At 32.5% G+C, this 20,378-nt stretch overlaps 1 protein-coding gene across 2 annotated transcripts; it reads left to right on the top strand.

Annotated features, from left to right (window-relative positions):
- Positions 1 to 15,414: 15,414 nt before the first annotated feature.
- LOC132063771 (wax ester synthase/diacylglycerol acyltransferase 5-like) lies at positions 15,415 to 20,048 on the top strand. 2 transcript variants are annotated; one of them, XM_059456483.1, is made up of 7 exons: positions 15,420 to 15,716; positions 16,315 to 16,923; positions 18,376 to 18,442; positions 18,729 to 18,817; positions 19,066 to 19,275; positions 19,418 to 19,555; positions 19,716 to 20,048. In XM_059456483.1, exons 1-7 carry the CDS (start codon positions 15,474 to 15,476, stop codon positions 19,878 to 19,880), a joined length of 1,521 nt encoding a protein of 506 aa, XP_059312466.1. In that variant the 5' UTR covers positions 15,420 to 15,473; the 3' UTR covers positions 19,881 to 20,048. The 2 variants fall into 2 exon arrangements, with proteins under 2 accessions (XP_059312468.1, XP_059312466.1); XM_059456485.1 differs by lacking the exon at positions 19,066 to 19,275 and having other exon boundaries at positions 15,415 to 15,716.
- Positions 20,049 to 20,378: the final 330 nt, after the last annotated feature.

Raw genomic sequence — 20,378 nt, 5'->3', positions numbered from 1 at the left:
ATTAATAGTTCTTTGGACAATTAATTTGTTATTTGGGTTGTAACTAACAAGTAAGTTTTTGTTCGATGTGTGTGGTGGATGAGGACAAACAATCAGTAGTAATGCTTAGTTTGACTGTTTTAAGAAACAAGTAATTTGACTCTTTTGGGTTTTTGAATTCAAGCAAATTGGATATGCTTAAATATTTTGGATGTCCTCCAACATGGTTGTTTTTACAAGTAGTCGTCACTTCTTAATATAATCTATACTAAGGTTAGATCATTGCAACCTTTGTATGTAACCGTGTTGTTGCTTTGTGAATTTGAATGTGTTCAAATATGTTAAGGTTAGGTCATCGCGACTTTATTATCCATCGGTGACGTAAAACCTTATTATCTGCTACAATGATTGTTGATCATCGACTGTGAGTTAATGTTCACTATTGTCGACTATGAATAAAGTTCATACACAAACTCAATGGAGATGTTATAATACTTGAGGACAAACACATATATTTTTCATATAAATAAAACCTGCTTCATACCGTTCATAATTCTTCATATCCCCAAAATGAAAGACTCAATCCCACTATAACCCTATTACACAATTCCATATAGCAAACACCACTAATAAACCATACAAAACCATCCTTACTCTATTCACTTTCTCTTCAGCCACCATCAACCTCTGTTTTAGTTCATCCCTTTCAATTTTGGTTTCTCCCAGCATATCTTTCAAGTGATTCTTTTTTTCTTCAGATTCTCTAAACAATGACTGAAGTAATTCCTTGTTCTCTAAAGATTCTCTGAGCCTATTTTGCATTTCAAATTTGGTTAAATCTTTTGATGTCGGTGTCTCAGGTCCATCTGGGCTCTTTCTAGGTCCTCGGGCTCCGTGGTGATTTCTTTGCCGCATTTGTTGTGGGGCGTGGATCAACAAACCCGAAATAAGTCGCGTACCACCATATTCCTAAAACAAACACCAATCAATTAGAGGCTTTAATATCGAAACACATAAAAAACACATACCATAGGAATTAGAAACTCACAGTTCCAACTACAAAAGTAAAGAATCTACGACCTGGATTCTTTTGGGTGTGTGATTTCTTCAAGACAGTGTATTCACCGCAGAAATAAATATGGGCATCTTGCGGTTGAGATATTTCGGATAGCTGAGACATTTTGAGGAGTTTGATCAAGAAAGATAATGTAGGAGTTTGATCAAGAAAAGAGACTATGGAGGTGTTTGATCAAGAAAAGAGACAATGGATGAGTTTGAATTATGGGTCAATTTTATATAAGGAAAGGGCAAGGGGTGAAGGGTGTATTGTTACCGTTGTAAGTTTTTTTTTTTAATTACCGTTGTAAAAAAATTCGTGGTCCGTCAGTCAAAATAAAGCCAAGTATGCTTGGACAATGATAAACCAACCAGTAATAAACTACATTAATCTATAATAACTCATAGCCCAAGCATATTATAGACCACATTGGTTGATGCTAACTTGAGAAATTGTAAAACCTCATGCTTTGGGGCTAAGGTTTGACACGTAAGATGATGATATAATGGAACCAAGATAGGAGGTGTAGAAAGTGTTTTGAAACCTAATCAAGTCATAAGAGGAGTCTTAGGACAAAGCAAAGTCAGAAGCTACCCTACAGAGCATATTTTCAAGTGAGTTTGCACAGGGTCTCACTTCAAGCGAGTATTTGGGAAAATATATTAAGAATTTGGGAAAACTTCCTTAATGAAAGCTATATCATTTGAAATAGCTTTCCAACGGTATATTATGAAGGTGAAACAGATATTTATACAAAAAGTTATGTGCGTTTTACTAAACAATGCTCTGCTGACTCCGGCAGAATTTATGGTCCGTAAAACGGGTCGTCAATTATTTACGGGCCATAAAATTGGGCAATAAAATTGCCCAAAAAATCTAGCAAACTATTACAGATTTACGGGCCGTAAAATGGGCCTAAAGTGAGCATAGGCCCGACAACAACTCTAAAACTTCATTTTTCACATCCTTAAGCCCTAGAACGACTGTTCTCTCTTCTCCTCATCCTCATACGTCAAGGTAAGTCCCTCCTATGTATTCCTAAGTGAATTTTAATGATTATACATGAATTCTAAGTGAAATCCTATGTTACCAACCTAGGGTTTTCTTCTCAAAGGTTCAAGTGAAGGTTTTTGGGATTCTTCTTTAGGTGTTTTGGAGCGATTAAAGTATGTAGGGTTTCTATCTACATGTGGGAACATCATTGTTCTTCCCCACGCCACGTTCTTCCATGATTATACAAAATTTCACCAAAACTAGGGTTTCCAGCCATGTTCATGATAACCCTAAGTACATGTACCATGATATACCATGTTGTATTAATACTTCGTTATTGTGTTCTTAATATTCTATTTTGGTTATTGAGAATCTGTCTGTAATCCATGAAAACCTATACTTTGCATTCCATGTATTCTTAAATGCAAGATATGAACGTTTATGTTTATTTTCATGAACTTCTACATGTTTCCATGTTTTCATACAAGTTATATATAGTATGTAATTATCTTCATGTTATAATACAATCATGAACCAGGTTTATAATCATGTTTATATACTTCATGGGCTACTAAGCCAAACATATCCATGTTCATGTTTTTGGGAGTTGCACAGATTACCGAGAAGGCTCAGATAGCCTGAAACTATGCATGCCAGCGTAGGATAAGGATCGATCCGCCCAATCAGGACGATACCTTCATGTTTACCCATTGTGGGATATTGGATCCATTCATGTTCATGTTCATGTCTTGTACCCTGGCAAGGTACAGGATGGCTTATCTGGTCAGGCAGAGATCAGACGCCACGTACTTACATGGTGGTTACATGTCGGTTATACTAAGGCTCTCCCACTTAAAATGTCTTACTCATGTTATATATACATATTCATGTCAAATGATACTCATGTTCATGTTCAGCTTACAGATACGATTTCAGTTTCAATTTCAGTTTTATTATTTCATATTCCATGCTTATTTCATTCAGTTGCTTTACATACCAGTACAATTCGAATGTATTGACGTCCCGTTCTATTTGCCTGGAGACCTGTATTTCACGATGCAGATTTACAGGACGACGGATTAGCTCTTTAAAATTTGGCTCGTATCAACTATTGGTGAGCCCCATCTCATTTGGGGTTTTATCTCTGTTTATATTTATTTTAGTTATGCAGTTAAGGTATGCGGGGGGCCTTGTCACGGTAAACAGTTTAGCAGTCAGACTCATGTCAGAGGTTTCATAGACTAGAATAGTTCAGTTATATCATGTCAGATGTTTAGAGTCGTATAGCCAGTAATGGCTCAGCATTTAATATATATTTTCAGACTTATAATTAGTTAATCCCATGTTTTACTCCCACCATGTATGGTTATATTATATTCCGCATCAGCTTATGCCCCATGTTGATTCAGCAAGTCATGAGGTTCGGTCAGCCATATGCAACAAGGCACTGAGTGCCATGTTACGCCTAGGCCACGGTTCGGGTCGTGACAGAAATAAAGGTGATTGTTGGAATGAGAAGCCTACTAAATTTGCACTATTCAAACGGACAAAAAACAAATTAAAAACAATGAAACCCCAAACCCCTCCTGAATTTGCAATATTCTAACGGACAAAAGTAATTAAAAAATAAATTAAACCCCAAATACCAAATTACACAAATCTAAGTGACCGTGGATAGGTATACCATAAACCGACTGTCGTCAATAGCTAACAGTCATCATTTAGGCTCTACTTTACGCATGGTCAACAATCATCCACATGGTATATATAGACTAAGACCGGTATTTGTCTAAAACGGCCAAAAATAAATAAAATAAAATAAATAAGAGACTTGATACTGTTTAAATATTATAATAACAATTTAGTACATCATATGAGAGTCTCCATCCATCAGACACATGATGCAAAGAATTTTAGGAACCTAATGGTCCTTAAATCACTAATATTTGTCTAAAAAGGCCAAAAATAAATAAAATAAAATAAAATAAATAAAAAGACTTGATACTATTTAACCATTATAATAACACTTTAGTACATCATCTAAGAGTCCCCATCCATTAGACACATGATCCAACGAGTTTTAGGACACCTAATGGTCCTTATCACTAATACTAGTGGCATTTGACCCGTGCTAAGTCCGGGCCCAAAACTAAGATTAAAAGTTAAATTTGTAATTACTTTTTATTTTTTTTCCCGCTTCTTTGTGACATTAAGTTATTGAAAGATTAGTTTGATTTTTTCTAGGGAAAATACATAAAAATAAAAAAAACCCCAACGTATACTCGGATTAATTATGACGCACCTAACCTTTGCGGGCGACCTATTACCCCCTGGCCTTATTTTTTCTGTATTTTTGTACCCTTTTTTGACTGACGTGGCAAAAAAAAATTGAGGCCCAGTTGCACAGTGGAGAGTGTTGCACACTCTCCGCCACATTGGTGCCACGCTACTGCCACGTCACTGCCACTTTTCCTTCTTTTTTTTTCATTTGATTGTTCTTTTATTAATTATATTTACACTAATTAATCTCTAATTAACCATTAATTTTGTCTTCTTCATCACTAAACCCTTCTTCTTCTTCTTCTTCTTCTTCATTTCAAGAAATCCATCAACCCATTTTCTTCCTCCATTAACACACACACACATATTCAACCCACTTTCTTCCTCCATTAACAACACACATTCAACCCATTTTCTTCCTCTATTAACACACACATTCAATTTAATCATCAATCATAAAGAGTTTATTTTCAAGAAACATTCAACCCATTTTTCTTCCTCCATTAACAAACACATTCAATTTCATCATAAACCCCCCTTCTTCTTCTTCATTTTAGCCCCCCCCCCCCCCCCCCCAAACTCGAGGAGTCGTCGTTGTTGCCCCCCCCCCCAACCCGCTCCTCTTTCCCCACCCATTTGAAGAAATTGACATTGACACCCATTTGAAGGACAAACTGTGCAATTTCTTCCTTTCTGGGCTATGTTCAATCATGGACTGGAATTTAACAATAATGGAAATTGTTGATTGTTAAATTTCATGGAAATTGTCCAACCCACTCCTCTTGCCATTTGTTAAATTTCATGGAAATTCATGGGGAATGGAATTTAACAACAATGTAGAAATTGCACGAACTGCCCATGATTTCACGAACTAGGCTATGTTCAATCATGGCGGCGTCGGTGGCGGTGGTGTGGTGGTGGCGGCGGGGGCGGTGGCGGCGGCGGGGGTGGTTGAGGAGAAAGAAGAAGAAAGAGAAAAAAATGGTTTTTTTAAAAAAATTAATTTTTATTAAAATATAAAAACTATTTTTACTGTTTTCACTTGCTATTAATTTTTTTGTTTTTTGCCACGTCAACCAAAAAAGGTATAAAAATACAGAAAAAATAAGGTCAGGGGGTAATAGGTCGCCCGCAAAGGTTGGGTGCGTCATAATTAATCCGAGTATACGTTGGGGGGTTTTTATGTATTTTCCCATTTTTTTTCTACAAACTCTAGCACGGCCCAAAATCAAGATTAAAAGTTACAATTGTAATTATTTTTTATTTTTTCCGCACTCTTTATGACATTAAATTATTGAAAGATTAGTTTGATACTTTCTGCAAACTCTTAAAAACTAAAGGCTTCCCATATATTTAAATTGCATAAAAATATTTAAAAATTGAACAAAAATTCTTTTTTTGTCCTTACTTTAGACTTTTTTTTTTTTTAACCGTCAAACAAATTAATACATGACATAAAGTCTCTTAATTTTTAACAACATATATCCAATATGAACTATAACATTTTCTTTCAAAAAATAAAAAGTTTGGTTCCAGAGACATCAATTAGATATGCTATATTTGTTCTTTTGTTGAGATTTTAATGAAGTTACTTATAAACAAAAATAGCTTTCAAATAAATAAAAATAAAATTTTATACTTTACAAATGTTTGTAGATGTTAATTCAATTAAATTATACAATGTCTATTGAAAAGACGAAGAAAATTAATCAATTTTTTTTTGGTGAACAATTACTTTTCTTAATATAATTAGACTTTACTTTTACTTTCTAAAAATTTACGTGATGAGAAAATGATATTTTTTCCTTTTGCTAGTTTAAATGGTACATTATTTTATAAAATGTATATTTTAATTATTTTCTCAAACACAAATGAAGATTCGATGCTTCACGATTCATTTAATCATGTTTTCCTATGCTAACAAACACTGCCTAACATATTTTTTACCCGCGTAAAAAAAATGATACTCAAAAAACATAAAAAGTTTACTCTCTTTTGTCACGAGATGTTTGACATTACTATTGCTGAAAACTAAAAATTGTTTCATTAACTACACATTTTCAAAGATGTTCTCAATATTTAAACTACTCCATCAAGTTCATATTATAACTTCTTTTTATGTAACTTTTAAGTTTAAATATATATTAAGAAATATATTTATGAATTCATCCCAAAAATTGAACTGACTAACCACGTAGTACGTCTTGCATTATTTTTTAGATGAATGCAGTATAAACTACAACTTACATTGTTCGTTATGCATAGAAAATATAATTAAGTATGCATGCATCATATTTAAAAAATAAATTATTATAATACATAAAATAATATCCAAAAAAGAAAGTTATTAATTTTGCTAAGCATGAACGATATGGGTAATCAACATACAAACCAACAAAACATGCCGATGAACAGATTCAAAATTCAATATTGTTAACAAATGATTAGATTAAAAAAAACATTTTAGGTAACAATATCTAATCCAAATTAAGACCAATTTATCTATTAAATTTTCAAAGTTTCACACTGAACAATTAAAGAGCTGTTAATTAGAGAAATTTCTATTTTTTTTTATGCAATACATGTTTTAATTAAGGTAACTCCAAATGTGGTGTATTCTCTCATTCAAATTATGCATAGTGACGTGTTTTTTTTTTTTTAATTGACATAATCACAATTCACAATTTCTTAAGCATTTTAAGAGGACCTTAAAATTTTCTAAATTTACCAAAATTGGGTGTGGTACCTTAAATAATAAAGAAATAAAGTAGGAGTAAAAATAAGCCATATGAAGAAGTTAGAGTACATGTCATCACCTTCAAAAAGTTAGTCTAAGCGATTTTCTATAATAAAAAAAGGCTTAGAAGTACCCTAATATTTCTAAAACACCCTATAGTAGAGGAAACAATAAAAGACAAATATAGGGATAAATTTGGAAGAGGAAACCTTTAATTGGCAACCTTAGTTGTAATGTAACCAAGGACTCTAACTACGTACTACAAAAAAGTTAGATTGACCCTTATTATATATAGTAATTTGTCTAAAAAAGCCAAAAATATATAAAAAGACTTCTAAGTTTAGCTACTATTCAAAATTACTTATTTTTTAAAAATTTAGGGTAAATAATTCAACTCTTTAAAATAAATATATTGTTAAGAAATAAACACTTTTAATTTCATAAAAATTGGCCGAACATGATATCTAACACTGGCAAAATAAATTTATTCTTAGTTCTCTCTCACACACATTTCCTCTCAATTTTATCTATAGCAGTAATATTTAGTTGAAGTTTTTCAGAGAATGTAACGACCCTTATAATTAATCAACGCCAAATTGGATGTCTTGCATGTTTCATCACAAACTTGAACAAATTAAAGGTTTTGTAGTTAACTTTTAGGAGCTAGAAAATGGCCGAAAAAATCCTTAACTATAAATCAAACTCAAACTACATTCTTGTGCCATCACATTGAATAAAAAACATCCTCCAATTATTTCAAAAATTATAAGTTACATCACATTGAAACTAACCACTTCAACTAGAAGCACATGATTTCCCTACAAATCCATCAATTCTGTCTTCTTTACATATGCGACTTCTTTTGAAACTAGAAGCACCGCATTAATATAGTTCGAAAGTAAACATTTAGGAGAAGTAACCACTTAGGAGCTAATCTACGTTATTCCAGACGTGGCATGTAGTTGGGAAGTCTGTTCAGTTGGATCGTGACTCCCTAGCTAAAGTCAAAAATTTTCAGTTTCTCCATCCCATTTTAACTATCGTTTTAGTTTTTTTTTTCCAGCTTATTAAGAAAAAATAATAAATACTAGGTATAGTTTATTTAATACTCACACCGTCTCAATTTATATGAGGGTTAACCTATGTGCGAGTCAAACAACTCTTTCTTTGACTACTATTTTCTCCAACTCTTTTCATATACAGTGAATTATTAATAATGCAGACTTATAGTACTTTTTATGTAATTTTCAAATATATAAATTGTATTATAAAATACTCGAATAATCTATATTTGAAATTGTAATTAAAAAAAAAGAGTTGTTTGACTCCCTAAATAGGTCAACTCTCATATAAATTGGTACAGAGGGAGTAAAAGTATATTAATTTTTTCCTCTTAAATATTGTGCATTCTTCTTTAATATTAAGGGCGTTGTTAAAGATAATAGTCGACTTTAATCTTAAATTCCTAAAATGACAATTTCTTTGAGCTAAAGCGACAGTAAAATTATGAGAAAGAAGTACAAGGATTGGAAGAAAAAAAGAAAACAGAAACTATGATTATTTTTTAAAAATTTAACTATGATCTCACATCTTAGATTTAATGCTGATTATCGTTTCACACAATTTGTCAATTTTGGTTCATTTATTAGGAAACCTGCATTTAAGTTTTAGCACAGTCCAGGTACAAGGTTGTTGCCTACCTTTGTCTCCTCGGAAAAGTGACAGCAATCAGGGGCGGACCCATGTATTAAGGTTTGGTGCTCGAGCACCCATTAATAGCGGTGGATACTCTATGTAGACATATAGAAAATATTGAAATTCTGGTATAGAATATTAAATAGCACCCTAAAAACAATAAAAGATCTTGGTGTTGTGGTTAAAAGGTCGTAGGTTTTAGGCAAAGCCATGGAGGAGTGGAATTCGAATCTCTTTCAAAAAGCAATATATATATATATATATATATATATATTGATTTTAAGGTGAGCACCCAAGACTATTGAATCCTAGGTCCGTCACTGACAACAACTTCCCCGACTGTTAGCAGCAACTCTCGGCTATATATTTCTCGTATACTTGTCAGATAACAGTTGGCACAAGGATAACCATTAAACTTGTGTTTAAGGTTTCAATTGCACCAACCACCGAGTTTTAAATGCGGATTTAAGATTCTTAGTAGGCATTTGGACATGCGATCTGAAATCATGGTTTGAAACCATGAGATGAAATCAGCATTTGGACATGCATTTCATCGCATGGTTTTAAACTATGGTTTGAAATCCCATATCATCCAAAAAGGCATGCTTTGGGGTTTCAAACCATGGTTTTAAAATTTTTAAATATAAAACTTGGCCCATAAGTTTATATTTTGTAAAAAAAGACCCAGAAGTTGGTAGATATTTTTAACAATTACTCTCACCAACCATTTACAACCTTTATTATGTCTACCAGGTGGGAGGATTATATTAAAGAGTAGTTACATTACTATTCATGTTAAATTTTCTTTTTTATTGAACTAAAGTCTGATCAATTGATGTTGTAATTTTTTTTAGAAAGGCCTTCTAATAGCATATTAATTTTGTTATGAACTATGACTTGCTCATTTGGTAAGATTGTATAAGAATTCAAAATATTTTGATAGTTTTTACAACTTATGGGGCTTTTATGTCTATAAGAAAAAATACAACTTAAGAAATCCAACTTGCATGTCCATACGTTATTTTAAATCATGGTTTCATCTCATGGTTTCAAACCATGTCCAAACGACACCTTAATTTCATTTTGTATACTCTCTCCATTCACTTTTACTTGTCCAAATTGATTTATGTGTGACAAATTTGATATGTTATAGATAGTCATAATGAAGAAAAAAAAAAGGTTTATCAGTTGTGTGTAGTAATTAAACAAATTATAAGGAAATAAATAAGGAATACTATATTAAATTAGGTACAAGTTGGGTCATTGTTTAGCTCATCTTGACCCAATCTATCTTAGCCCAAGCGACTTTTCGTCCAGTTAATAACCCACATGTTTACTAACTCAATCCATTTCGATATGTCCAAATTCAATTTAATTTGCTCATATGACCACCACAACACCCCCCCCCCCCCCCCCCGCCCACCCACACACGAGGTTAGCTGATTTGGATTAAATCAATTTGATATTTTAAAATTCAAATTTAAATATTTTAAAAATGGACTTGGCTCTCCTCCAGTATACTATTCCTCCAGTTCCGCTAGTGCATTGCTAATTTCTTGACTTCTGTCCACTTTTAGATCCAAGGGTCAAAGTTTATTATAACCCTTAATTGTAGTAAAAGTAAAAGGCATTGCTGGATTAGTATCCAACTGGAAAGAGAAACTATACAAGTTATCCGAATATTTTGCTCGAAATTTCCTTTTGATTGGGGAACGATTTTCTTATACCATAGAGATTACTTGTTCAAGAGAGAAACTTTGCAAGTATTTGAAAAAAAAAAAAAAAAAAAGATTAAATTTATTATGGGTAACCAAACGGCCTTTTTTTTTGTTCTCGAACCCCCCCCCCCCCCCCTTCCTTTTTTTTTTTTTTTTTTGTACTCGTGTATTTCATGTAGTTGCTAAGCATTGTTGAAAATTTTCAGTTAAAGAAACTAACGCCAAACATTGTTGAAAATTTTCTGTTAAAGAAACTAAATATTTTTTGTAAAAATATTTAGACCGTCAAACTGTTACAAGGAAAAATGGTAAACGATATATATATATCAAACGAGCAGTGTTTTGATTTAGAAAAATGCTAATTTCTTTGTTTAAGCATATTTTAAATTTATGTTTTCTCCAATTACAAAAGTTAAGCATTCTGGACTTTTGCTAGTTGATTGTGTTAATACTCTGAAATTTTGTTATCATTCTGGAATTTTGCTAGTTTATTATGTTAAATTCTGACATTCTGTTGAAGTCGATGTGAAAAAAAACAAAAAAACTAGGTAAAGCCAAAGATTGTATTTAAAAATTCGGATGAGGCTCCCCTCCAATAACAATCGCCTCCGATTCCTTCATTACAGGTTTAGATGGATGACAACTGTCCACTAAATCATTCAAAGGCTCAATTTTAATTGCTTTAACCACTAAGCTACTGTAGTTAATTGACAAGATATTTCCACAAAGTAAGAGAACTAGAAGAGCGGAGCATGTTCCACCGGTGATTGTCATAACCTCAATCTCGCTAACATTAGTAGTATCGATTATGCACCTTCGATGAGACCCTTCATCACTACATTGAAAGGTGATAGAGTTCCATGGTGATTGTCCTAGTTTACTCCAAACCCATGTCTTCCACCATCTCAACAGAGAAACACTATCATTGAACCAATTATCGATTAGATAATTGTCTTCTTTTTAAATAACAAGAGTAATAATTTTTTGCTTTATGTTCATTATTGCAATAATCTAAAAACTGAAAGAAGAAGATGAATAAAATGGTCTGTAACCCAATTGAAATTGAGTCTCAAGGAAAAAAAAAAAAAAGAGGGATCAACTTTTAGATTTTATCTTTGTCGCAGATGTCTACTAAAACACAATTGCATAGGCGAACAATTTCTCTTTGAAGATTACTTCAAGGGAGGTGACTGATATTTTAGCAATATCTTGTCAATGAGAAGACCAAAAATGAGTTAAAAAAATCAATTATGTCACTAATCTGAGGTTGAGCGTGTCCGGAAAAGTGGGAGATAATATAGTCCAATTTCAAAGAATTGCAATTTGAGGAAATATAGAACCTCAGGTTACTGTTTCATAACTATAGTTAGCTTAGTGGTTAAACTAGTTAATGTTGAGCTTTTGGATGATTTAGTGGACAGTTGTCATTCATCTAAACCAGTAATCACTACTAGATAGGAGCCTCGTCCATTTAATTCTAACCCAGCAAGCGAACTTTTAGTTTAACAAGGGTTAAGGGGTTGTTTAGTTTAAATTAACATTGACCCTTGGATTTGAAGGTGGACAGATGTCATAAACTTAGTTGTGCACTGGTGGAACTGGAGGGATGCTCTACTGGAGCTTCATACTATACGGAAAAGTACTGCAAGTTGCAATTCTTATTGTGTTAATATGATGAAAAAAACATCTTAAAATATTAGTCAAAATTAATACAATATAAACCACGAAAAGCAAAAAGTGTTACATTATTACGATGGAGGAGTTGTACTACTATTTTCACAAAAGTCAAAATCAGTGCTGAAACTTTCCCCCAAAACTTCATTTCCAAGACGGTTGTGCTCTTAGTTATGAGTTTGATCCTTTTATGGTTGAAATCTATCTACTTTGTGCCCACTCAATAAATTCCTTTCTTCTTTAAATAATTGGAGCCTTTTGTATCAGCACTACTAGTATTAGTACCCGCGCGATACACGGTCAATATTAAAAAAAATTATCTTATTAGTTAATCAATATTAAAGTATTATTATTATTATTAATAGCACAAAACTCTCTTTGTCTAATATTTAAACATTATTTCTTTCCTACTTGGTAACTAAGCATTGTTTCTATTTTAGCTATGATTACCTACAATATTATTTTATAAAAGAATCTATTGAACTTTTATTAAGGCAAATCTTTATTTTGATAAATTTATATTGCAAAGAATCAAATAATAAAGTATTATGAGATTCATGCGCATACAGAGTCCATTTTAATTAATCTTTGTGTACACTATTTATCATCGTAGAACACGTTTATAATTGACTCAATCATACAACAATACACTAAATGAACAAAATTGAAAAATAAGTTTAAGGAAATTATCCAGTAAATATCAATTACTTGAATACAAATAGTGGAGCAATACTATGCAATTTTTTTGGCTTTATCTATATTAAGAGCTAAATTACGCATTGGTTTTTAAATTTTAGCATGAGAAATGATGATGTATTTGTCATCTCAAATTTGGATTGTATTTATCTACTTGTAGTTTTGCGCTTTTTCACATATTTTTCTTTTTCGTTCTCTTTAAATAAAGCGATCAGTACTCTACTAAACTACATTAAGCTATTTTTAAAAATTTAAGCATATGAAATCCAAAATTCAATGGATTTATCTATTTATATTTTAAAGCAATTAATTTTTAAAAAATATTATATTATTCGTTGATGAATATTAAAAATTGCTATTGTTAGTGAACAACGTTGTCTAATATTAAAACATTAGATATGTAAACCACCTAACCAGTAACATTCAACTCATTTTTCAATTTTATCTGCAATATATTTTAAAGATCAGGGTTAAGATAAAAATGAATATAAATTAGAGACACCAAATTGCCTCTGAAACATCTCGCTTTTATTCTAATAAAATGGATGTGATTTTATTTTTGTAAGCAAAGTAATCGAGAACAAAAATTTAATAAAATGTGTATTAGATAAGTTTTATAGCACAGAAATTCAATTTTAACATGCAATACCCGATCAAGAATTAAAACTCATGCATTACCTTAGTTGTTGTTGATGTTCATTTAATAAATATCTATCTATAAACTTCATCCTCTAAGAAATAATTTCCTCATAACAATATTATGAAGTTCTAAAAACTGGAAGTAGTATATAGGAAAAAGATATGTTTTTCTCTGTCTCTATAAAATGAATTACTTCCAACTCCACGATGGAAAAAATCATATGCTAACCTTTTTGGACAGAGTTTGTACCGTTTATATATTTATCATAACTTTTCGTCTGGAATGGCACAGTTACATTGAATCTTGCAGGCCTCTATAATACACCCCATCAGAAAATACAATTTTGCAGTAAGTAAACATGTGGCGATAAATAAAATTTTGGATTGATGGGCTAACCTTTCCGGACAGAGTTTGCACCAAATTTATCAGAACTTGTCGTCTGAGATTTTTCCCTTCGTTTGTAATCGCACAATTATATTGACTTTTATAGGCCCCTCTAATACATCTCATCCAAAAACACAATTTGCAGTAAGTAAACATGTAGCCACAAATAAAATTTTCGAGAATGACTTAGAAAATTACATAAGAATAGGAATAAGAGAAGATAAGAAAAATCCAGTATCTACCGAGTGCAAAATCATAACATGGTCTTCAAGAATTAATAAGATCATATTTTCCTAATAGCTTTGGAGTATTTAATGGGAGAGTAATTAAAAATGGGGTTAAAATTAAGTGAGAGTGAAGATAAAGAGTGTGCAGTTGAGGTTGTGTGATCGAGAGGTAACACCCATTAACTTAAATGTGTGATCTTGTGCAGTTTTTTTAATGTGTGCAGTTATTGCTATCAGATTTTTATCTTTTCTTTTCATTCTTTTTTTGTCTTTCTATTTTTATTTTGTTTTTAAAATAGGTTTTTAAATGTGTGCAGTTATTGCTATCAGTTTTCCTTCTTCTTTTTTTTATTTTCTTTTTGATTTTTTGTTGTCTTTTTTTGATTTTTTTTAATTAATTACAAATTTTCTAGTGATGACCCTTGTCATCACATTATGCTTTTGTCTCTCCTATTCTATATAGATAGATTCGCCTGGTAGTTGGGTTAGTGATCATCACTTAAACTAATATTGGTTCTAGGATAGGGATAATGGTGGAAAAAAGATGGTTCTCAAACCTATAAGAATATCAAAGAAATTAGATGAAAATGGAGGAGAGAAGAAGCAATATTACTGAGTCCACCTTCTCGATTATTTCATGAACCTAATCAGCTACGTACGCAGGATTTTTCGTCAGTGGTATCACATTTTAAAATGAGAAATAATAAATAAAACAATGAAACACCATAAGAAAAAGAACAAAATATAAATAAACATAATTAACATCTATTACCATAACTTTTCTAAAAAAAAGTACTACAACTTTCTCGATGGGGTTTCTTTTTTTGAAATGTATTAAAAAATGTAACCTCATAAAAAATAATACTAAATACATAATCAATTTAATTTCGTAAATTGTTCTTAATCAATTTCATTGGCGAGAAAGACGGTGAAAGAAAAAAAAAAAAAACATAAAAAGGAACTGCACATATCTAAATAGGGAAGCAGGCCTGACCATTGAGCTACGCGATCCACTGTGTCAACAGGTGTCACTTTAAACAATATATCCTCATTTTTTCTTCTGCCTTGAATTATATGTACATATTTAGTAAAAAATTCCGACGAAACAGTGTTACGTGACACCTCTCGGCATAGGGTAGATCCGCCCCTGAACGTAACTACAATGGAAAACATATTCCTATATAAAATGACTGTAAATTCTACCTAATGAGAGCGTCCTTTTTATGGTTGAAATATACCTACTCAAAAAAAAAAAAAAACTATCTACTTTGGTGTCTCTGTGTACCCAATAAAGCTTCCTTTTTTTCTTTAAATAATTGGAGCGTCTTATTAGCAATATTCGCCTCGTAGTTCAGCTAGTGATCATCTTCACATAATTAATAGAGTATAAGATATGGAGTACTCTGGTGATAACAAGATGGTTCTCAAACCTATACGAATATCAAAGAAATTAGATGAAAATGGAGGAGAAGAAGAAGCAATATTACTGAGTCCACCTTCTCAAATGTTTCATGAACCTAACTACAATGTATGCATTGTAGCAATCATGGGATGGAAAGTACCAATTGAGGTTGATGCCATCAAAGCTGAAATAAAACACAAGATGCTTAAACACCCACGCTTTTCCAGTTTGCAGGTACTTACAAAAGTTTAGTTCGCATAACTACTTCTACTTATAGTAGCTAAAAAATGCTGTTAGCACAAATATGCTGTTAGCACAAATAAGGTACTACAAATTAAGTATATATATATATATATATATATATATATAAATGCTTGAGACTTGAGTCATATATCGGGTGCACTAATTTATCTGTAAGGCAGAATTGACTTTGAAATGGTAAAAATTTGCTCCCTTTTGACAAATTAAGTAATGACGAGTCAGTGACTAGCCTACGAGATTGTTTAATTTGGAGCAGCTAGGTAACTACTGTATCATGTAGTCTTGATTAATACTGTATATCAGTGCAAGTCTCACGGGTTCAAATAGTGAAAACAGCTTTCGGCAGAAATGCAAAGCTGTGTTCATAAGACTCAATGTGGACCTGAGCATAGCGAGAGCAGAGAGCTTAATGCACGAAGTTGTCCGATCCTTAGGTTACTTCAAGTCTTAACTGTTGCCGGCAATTATTTTTCTAAATATATAACCCGATAGTACTGTAACGTCTTTAATTTACAAGGTTGGTTTACAAAATATGAAGTTTGTCAATTTGTGTTGTCACAACTCACAACAGGTTATGGATGAAAGTGATGGCAGCCGAGAAATAAGATTGGTTCCCACGGCAGTGAATATAGATGATCATGTTATAGTACCTCAGATCGCTGGTATTAATATGGACACGGACAAGTTTGTGGAAGATTATCTATCAAACCTAAGCACGACAACTATTGACATGTCGAAACCTTTATGGGATCTTCACATCCTTAACGTGAAAACATCCGATGCCGAGGCAACTTCTATTTTCCGTTTTCACCATTCTCTTGGGGATGGAGTTTCACTCATTTCCCTCTTACTCTCTCTTTTTCGGACAAGTTCAGATCCTACTTCTTTGCCGACACTCCCAGTTTCTTCTTCCTCTAAGGACAAATCAAATTTATCAATAAATAATCGAGAAAATATTTGGTCGTTGATATGGAAGTACCTCGTAAAGTTGTGGTTGCTCATCAAACTTTTGTTCAATACGGTTGTGGATATTTTGCTGCTTACAGCTACAATGCTCTTCTTGAAGGACTCTCAATCACCTTTTACAGTTGCACAAGGATTTAAGTCCAATCGTCACAGATTTATCTATCGGACTGTTAGTTTGAACGACATTAAATTTGTTAAGAATGCAACAAATGCTGTAAGTATATATTCCTACATTTGATCTTATGTGTCTTAGTTTGACTGGACATAAAATTTTAAAAAATAAAAAAGTCTTTTGAATCTTGTGGTCTTCAATATCACATACAACACATATTAATCCATTTTCATGGATTTAACCTTTTGTCTGTGAGACTATATATAGTTTCTTTCGTGATTGCTTTTTAATTTTATCTCTTTTTATTGATTGCTTAAACTAGGAAAGCACATCTGGGGAGCAATAAGTTCTTGTCCTACACGCAGTATAATATGCTATGAGATTAGCTTGTCGCGGTGGGCGCGCAACTATGATGGAAAAAGTCCTTTAAGGTCATTTTTGTAGTTCCGTGAAAGAGGGGGAAAAAAGGTTTTTTTTTTTTTTTTTTTTTTTTTTTAAAATATATATATATATATATATGCAATTTTAGAAACTTTAAGGAGTCGTTTGGTTTAGAGAGATTAATTAGCTGAGTATGGCAGCACCTAGCTAACGGTCCAAGGGTGATCTTACTGTGATAGCATATTCCCAATAATTCCGAAATACATATATACAGGGCATTCTCAGTGGTGGAGCCAGGATATTCTATGGGGGGTTCAGAATACGAAGAGGTACACATGAATAAGTCAAAGGGAGTTCAACATTTACTATATATTTATAAAAAATAATTTTAACCATATATAAACAGTGTAATTTTCCGCCTAAGGGGGTTAGGATGAACCCCCTAAACCCTACCTGGCTCCGCCCCTGGACATTCTATTCGAGTGTAGCAGTTAGTAATCTTTCACAAAAAGTAGGAGTTAATTTACTCTAAGATCCTAAGGGGCGTTTGGTAGCTAGTTAAGAGTTATGCATGTAGTATTACGTAGATTAGTTATGAGGGGAATTTATGTACTACTTTATATAGGGATTAGTTATACAGAGTTTAGTTATTCATGTATTAGTTATTTTATCTCCTATCCTGCATAAAGTGATACATAAATTCTTTCATAACTTATACATGTATTAGCTATGCGGGTTTCTAAATGGCAAACCAAACACCGTATTAGGTGTATTTATTTTTATACATAGATTTTTATACATAGAAAAAGAATGCTACCAAACATAATATTACTATGCAGATTTTAATACATGAATAACTTAGCTCCAAACTAACTACAAAACAACCCCTAAATTATTGCAATGAGATAGTGGAATTAGATAGATGCAATTTTCTATTGTAAAAGTTTAGAGAACAGAAATGAAATGCTGATTTTGGAATATTGTTCTATAAGTTATGTGTATGACTGCCGTAATCTAGTTGTAGAGTATTCCTAAGGAAAATCAATTTTGGGTGCATTTCTCTATCTTTTCACCAGAGTATTCTAGTTTGAATTTTGAAAGTAACTCTGTTTCACTGTTTTGGCCTTTGTTTCTAACCTAAGCTCATGTTTTTTTTCTCCCTTGCAAAATTAGACGGTTAATGACTTTATATTGGGGATAACACAAGCAGCATTATCTCGTTATATCCACCGAAGATACGGTAATTAAGCTCCTTATTAGCTCACTGTATCTTGTTAGAAAATAAGTACTCCTACAAACAGAATGGAAAAGTCGATCTTGATCAGAAATCAAAACCTATAAAAGTCTAGGTGAAGTCGTATAGAAGGTTACTTTTGCTCTGGAATTAATCTTTCTTTCTTTCTTTTTGGCTAAGTAGTTAAGGTTGAAAGTTTATATTTAATTTGTGGCTGCGTATAACAATGTAAGTTTGCTTTTAACCATACTTGTCAAACTTTATAATGTGTTTCTTCCTGACATGACAGTAGAAGTTGAAGGTAAGAGGAAATTTTCACTGGAACGAATGAGATGCAGAGCGACTGTTCTAATGAATTTGAGACCGGCTTTAGGAGTTCAAGTGAGTATTTCTTCATATACCCGTTAAAAATGAAGATCTTCTGGATTGTTTATAGAGTTCAAAAGATTGATGTAGAAATATTTTGCTTTAAAGATTGATATTTTTTTATTCAATTACCCATATATGAATGTTGTTGTATTAGCAGAAAGGGGCTCAATAAAGATTGATATATAATTGTGCTATTGATATGTAAAAGATTTAGACTATATATGTGCCAAATCAATAAAACGTACATGACCATATGGCAGGCTATAGCTGAAATGATTGAGAAGAACGCCATAGTGATACAAGGAAATTGTTTCAGCTTTAGCTTAATTCCCTTAACTATAGCTGAATTAGAGGATCCTCTGGATTATGTTCGCAAAGCTAAGACATCAATGGATCGAAAGAAGCATTCTCTTGAGTCTCGATGCACCTTTTATAGTTTACACTTCTTCCTCAAGTTCTTTGGCTTAAGGGTACTGCACTTTTTCTCTTAGTCACTTAATTTTCAACAAAGAGGATATGTTTGATTCTTTATTTTTATTTTTCCATTTCCTTTATTAGTTATCCTTGTAATCTAGACCTAACATATTTTCTTTACCTTCGCAATGAACATAGGGTGCGACAACACTTTCTGAAAGAATTCTATCCCGAACAACACTAATCTTTTCAAACGTAATTGGTCCGCTTGAAGAAGTTTCTTGGTCAGGTCATCCATTGACATTTGTTGCCCCAACATGTTATGGACATCCCACTGTAAGTTTCTTTAATCAACCGGTTATCTACTATGCCCCAGTCACAAATTAAACTAGTCGAGATCAATTATATATATGAATCTTCTATATTTTTCATACTGTTCTATTTAAAGAAAAAATAAACTACTCATATCAATATCGCTAAATTCAATTGCATATAGGGGCTAATGGTTCATGCGTGTAGCTATGCCGAGAAGTTAACATTTGTTATAGCAGCTGAAGAAGGTACAATTCCAGATCCTAATCAGCTTGGCGATGATTTTGTCGATTCATTCATGCTTATCGTCGAGGCTGCCCTCTCAAACAAAATTGAGAACCAAAGTTAACTAGCTCATTACACATCTGAAAGTACATCTATGATATGTTCATTTAATATTGCTCAAACTATTATTTTTGATTACATAGTATTGTAAAACATTGTCAAGTAGCATTATTATCCCTGTGTACACAATGTTTATTGTCAACAATAAGATACTTCTGACAAGAAAAAAGAAGTGCAACATTTGAGCCATAATTGTTGAAATTAGAAGAGCAAACTAGGAATAAATGCTTTTCAAATGTTTCAAACAGCAAATCATATGATGAGGGATATTTTTTTCTCTCTCTCTTCTCTCTCCTAACTTCCAACTCACAACGGCTATTAACGGTAATATCTCTAGAGAGTGAGCACACACTCCACCTCAATGGAGTTGTCGGAAGGCTCTCTTCCGGCGCATCCGACCGTGGGAATCACTCCCTCAGGTTACACGACCCAGATATCTGAATAAATTTCGTTCAAACCCTCATATGTGAATAAAATTACTACTCCCACTAAAGCTTCGACA

Source organism: Lycium ferocissimum, chromosome 7 (assembly GCF_029784015.1).
Source record: "Lycium ferocissimum isolate CSIRO_LF1 chromosome 7, AGI_CSIRO_Lferr_CH_V1, whole genome shotgun sequence".
Lineage (NCBI taxonomy): Eukaryota > Viridiplantae > Streptophyta > Magnoliopsida > Solanales > Solanaceae > Lycium > Lycium ferocissimum.
The sequence above is the reverse complement of the archived record's forward strand: the minus strand, read 5'-3'. Positions and strand labels throughout refer to the sequence as shown.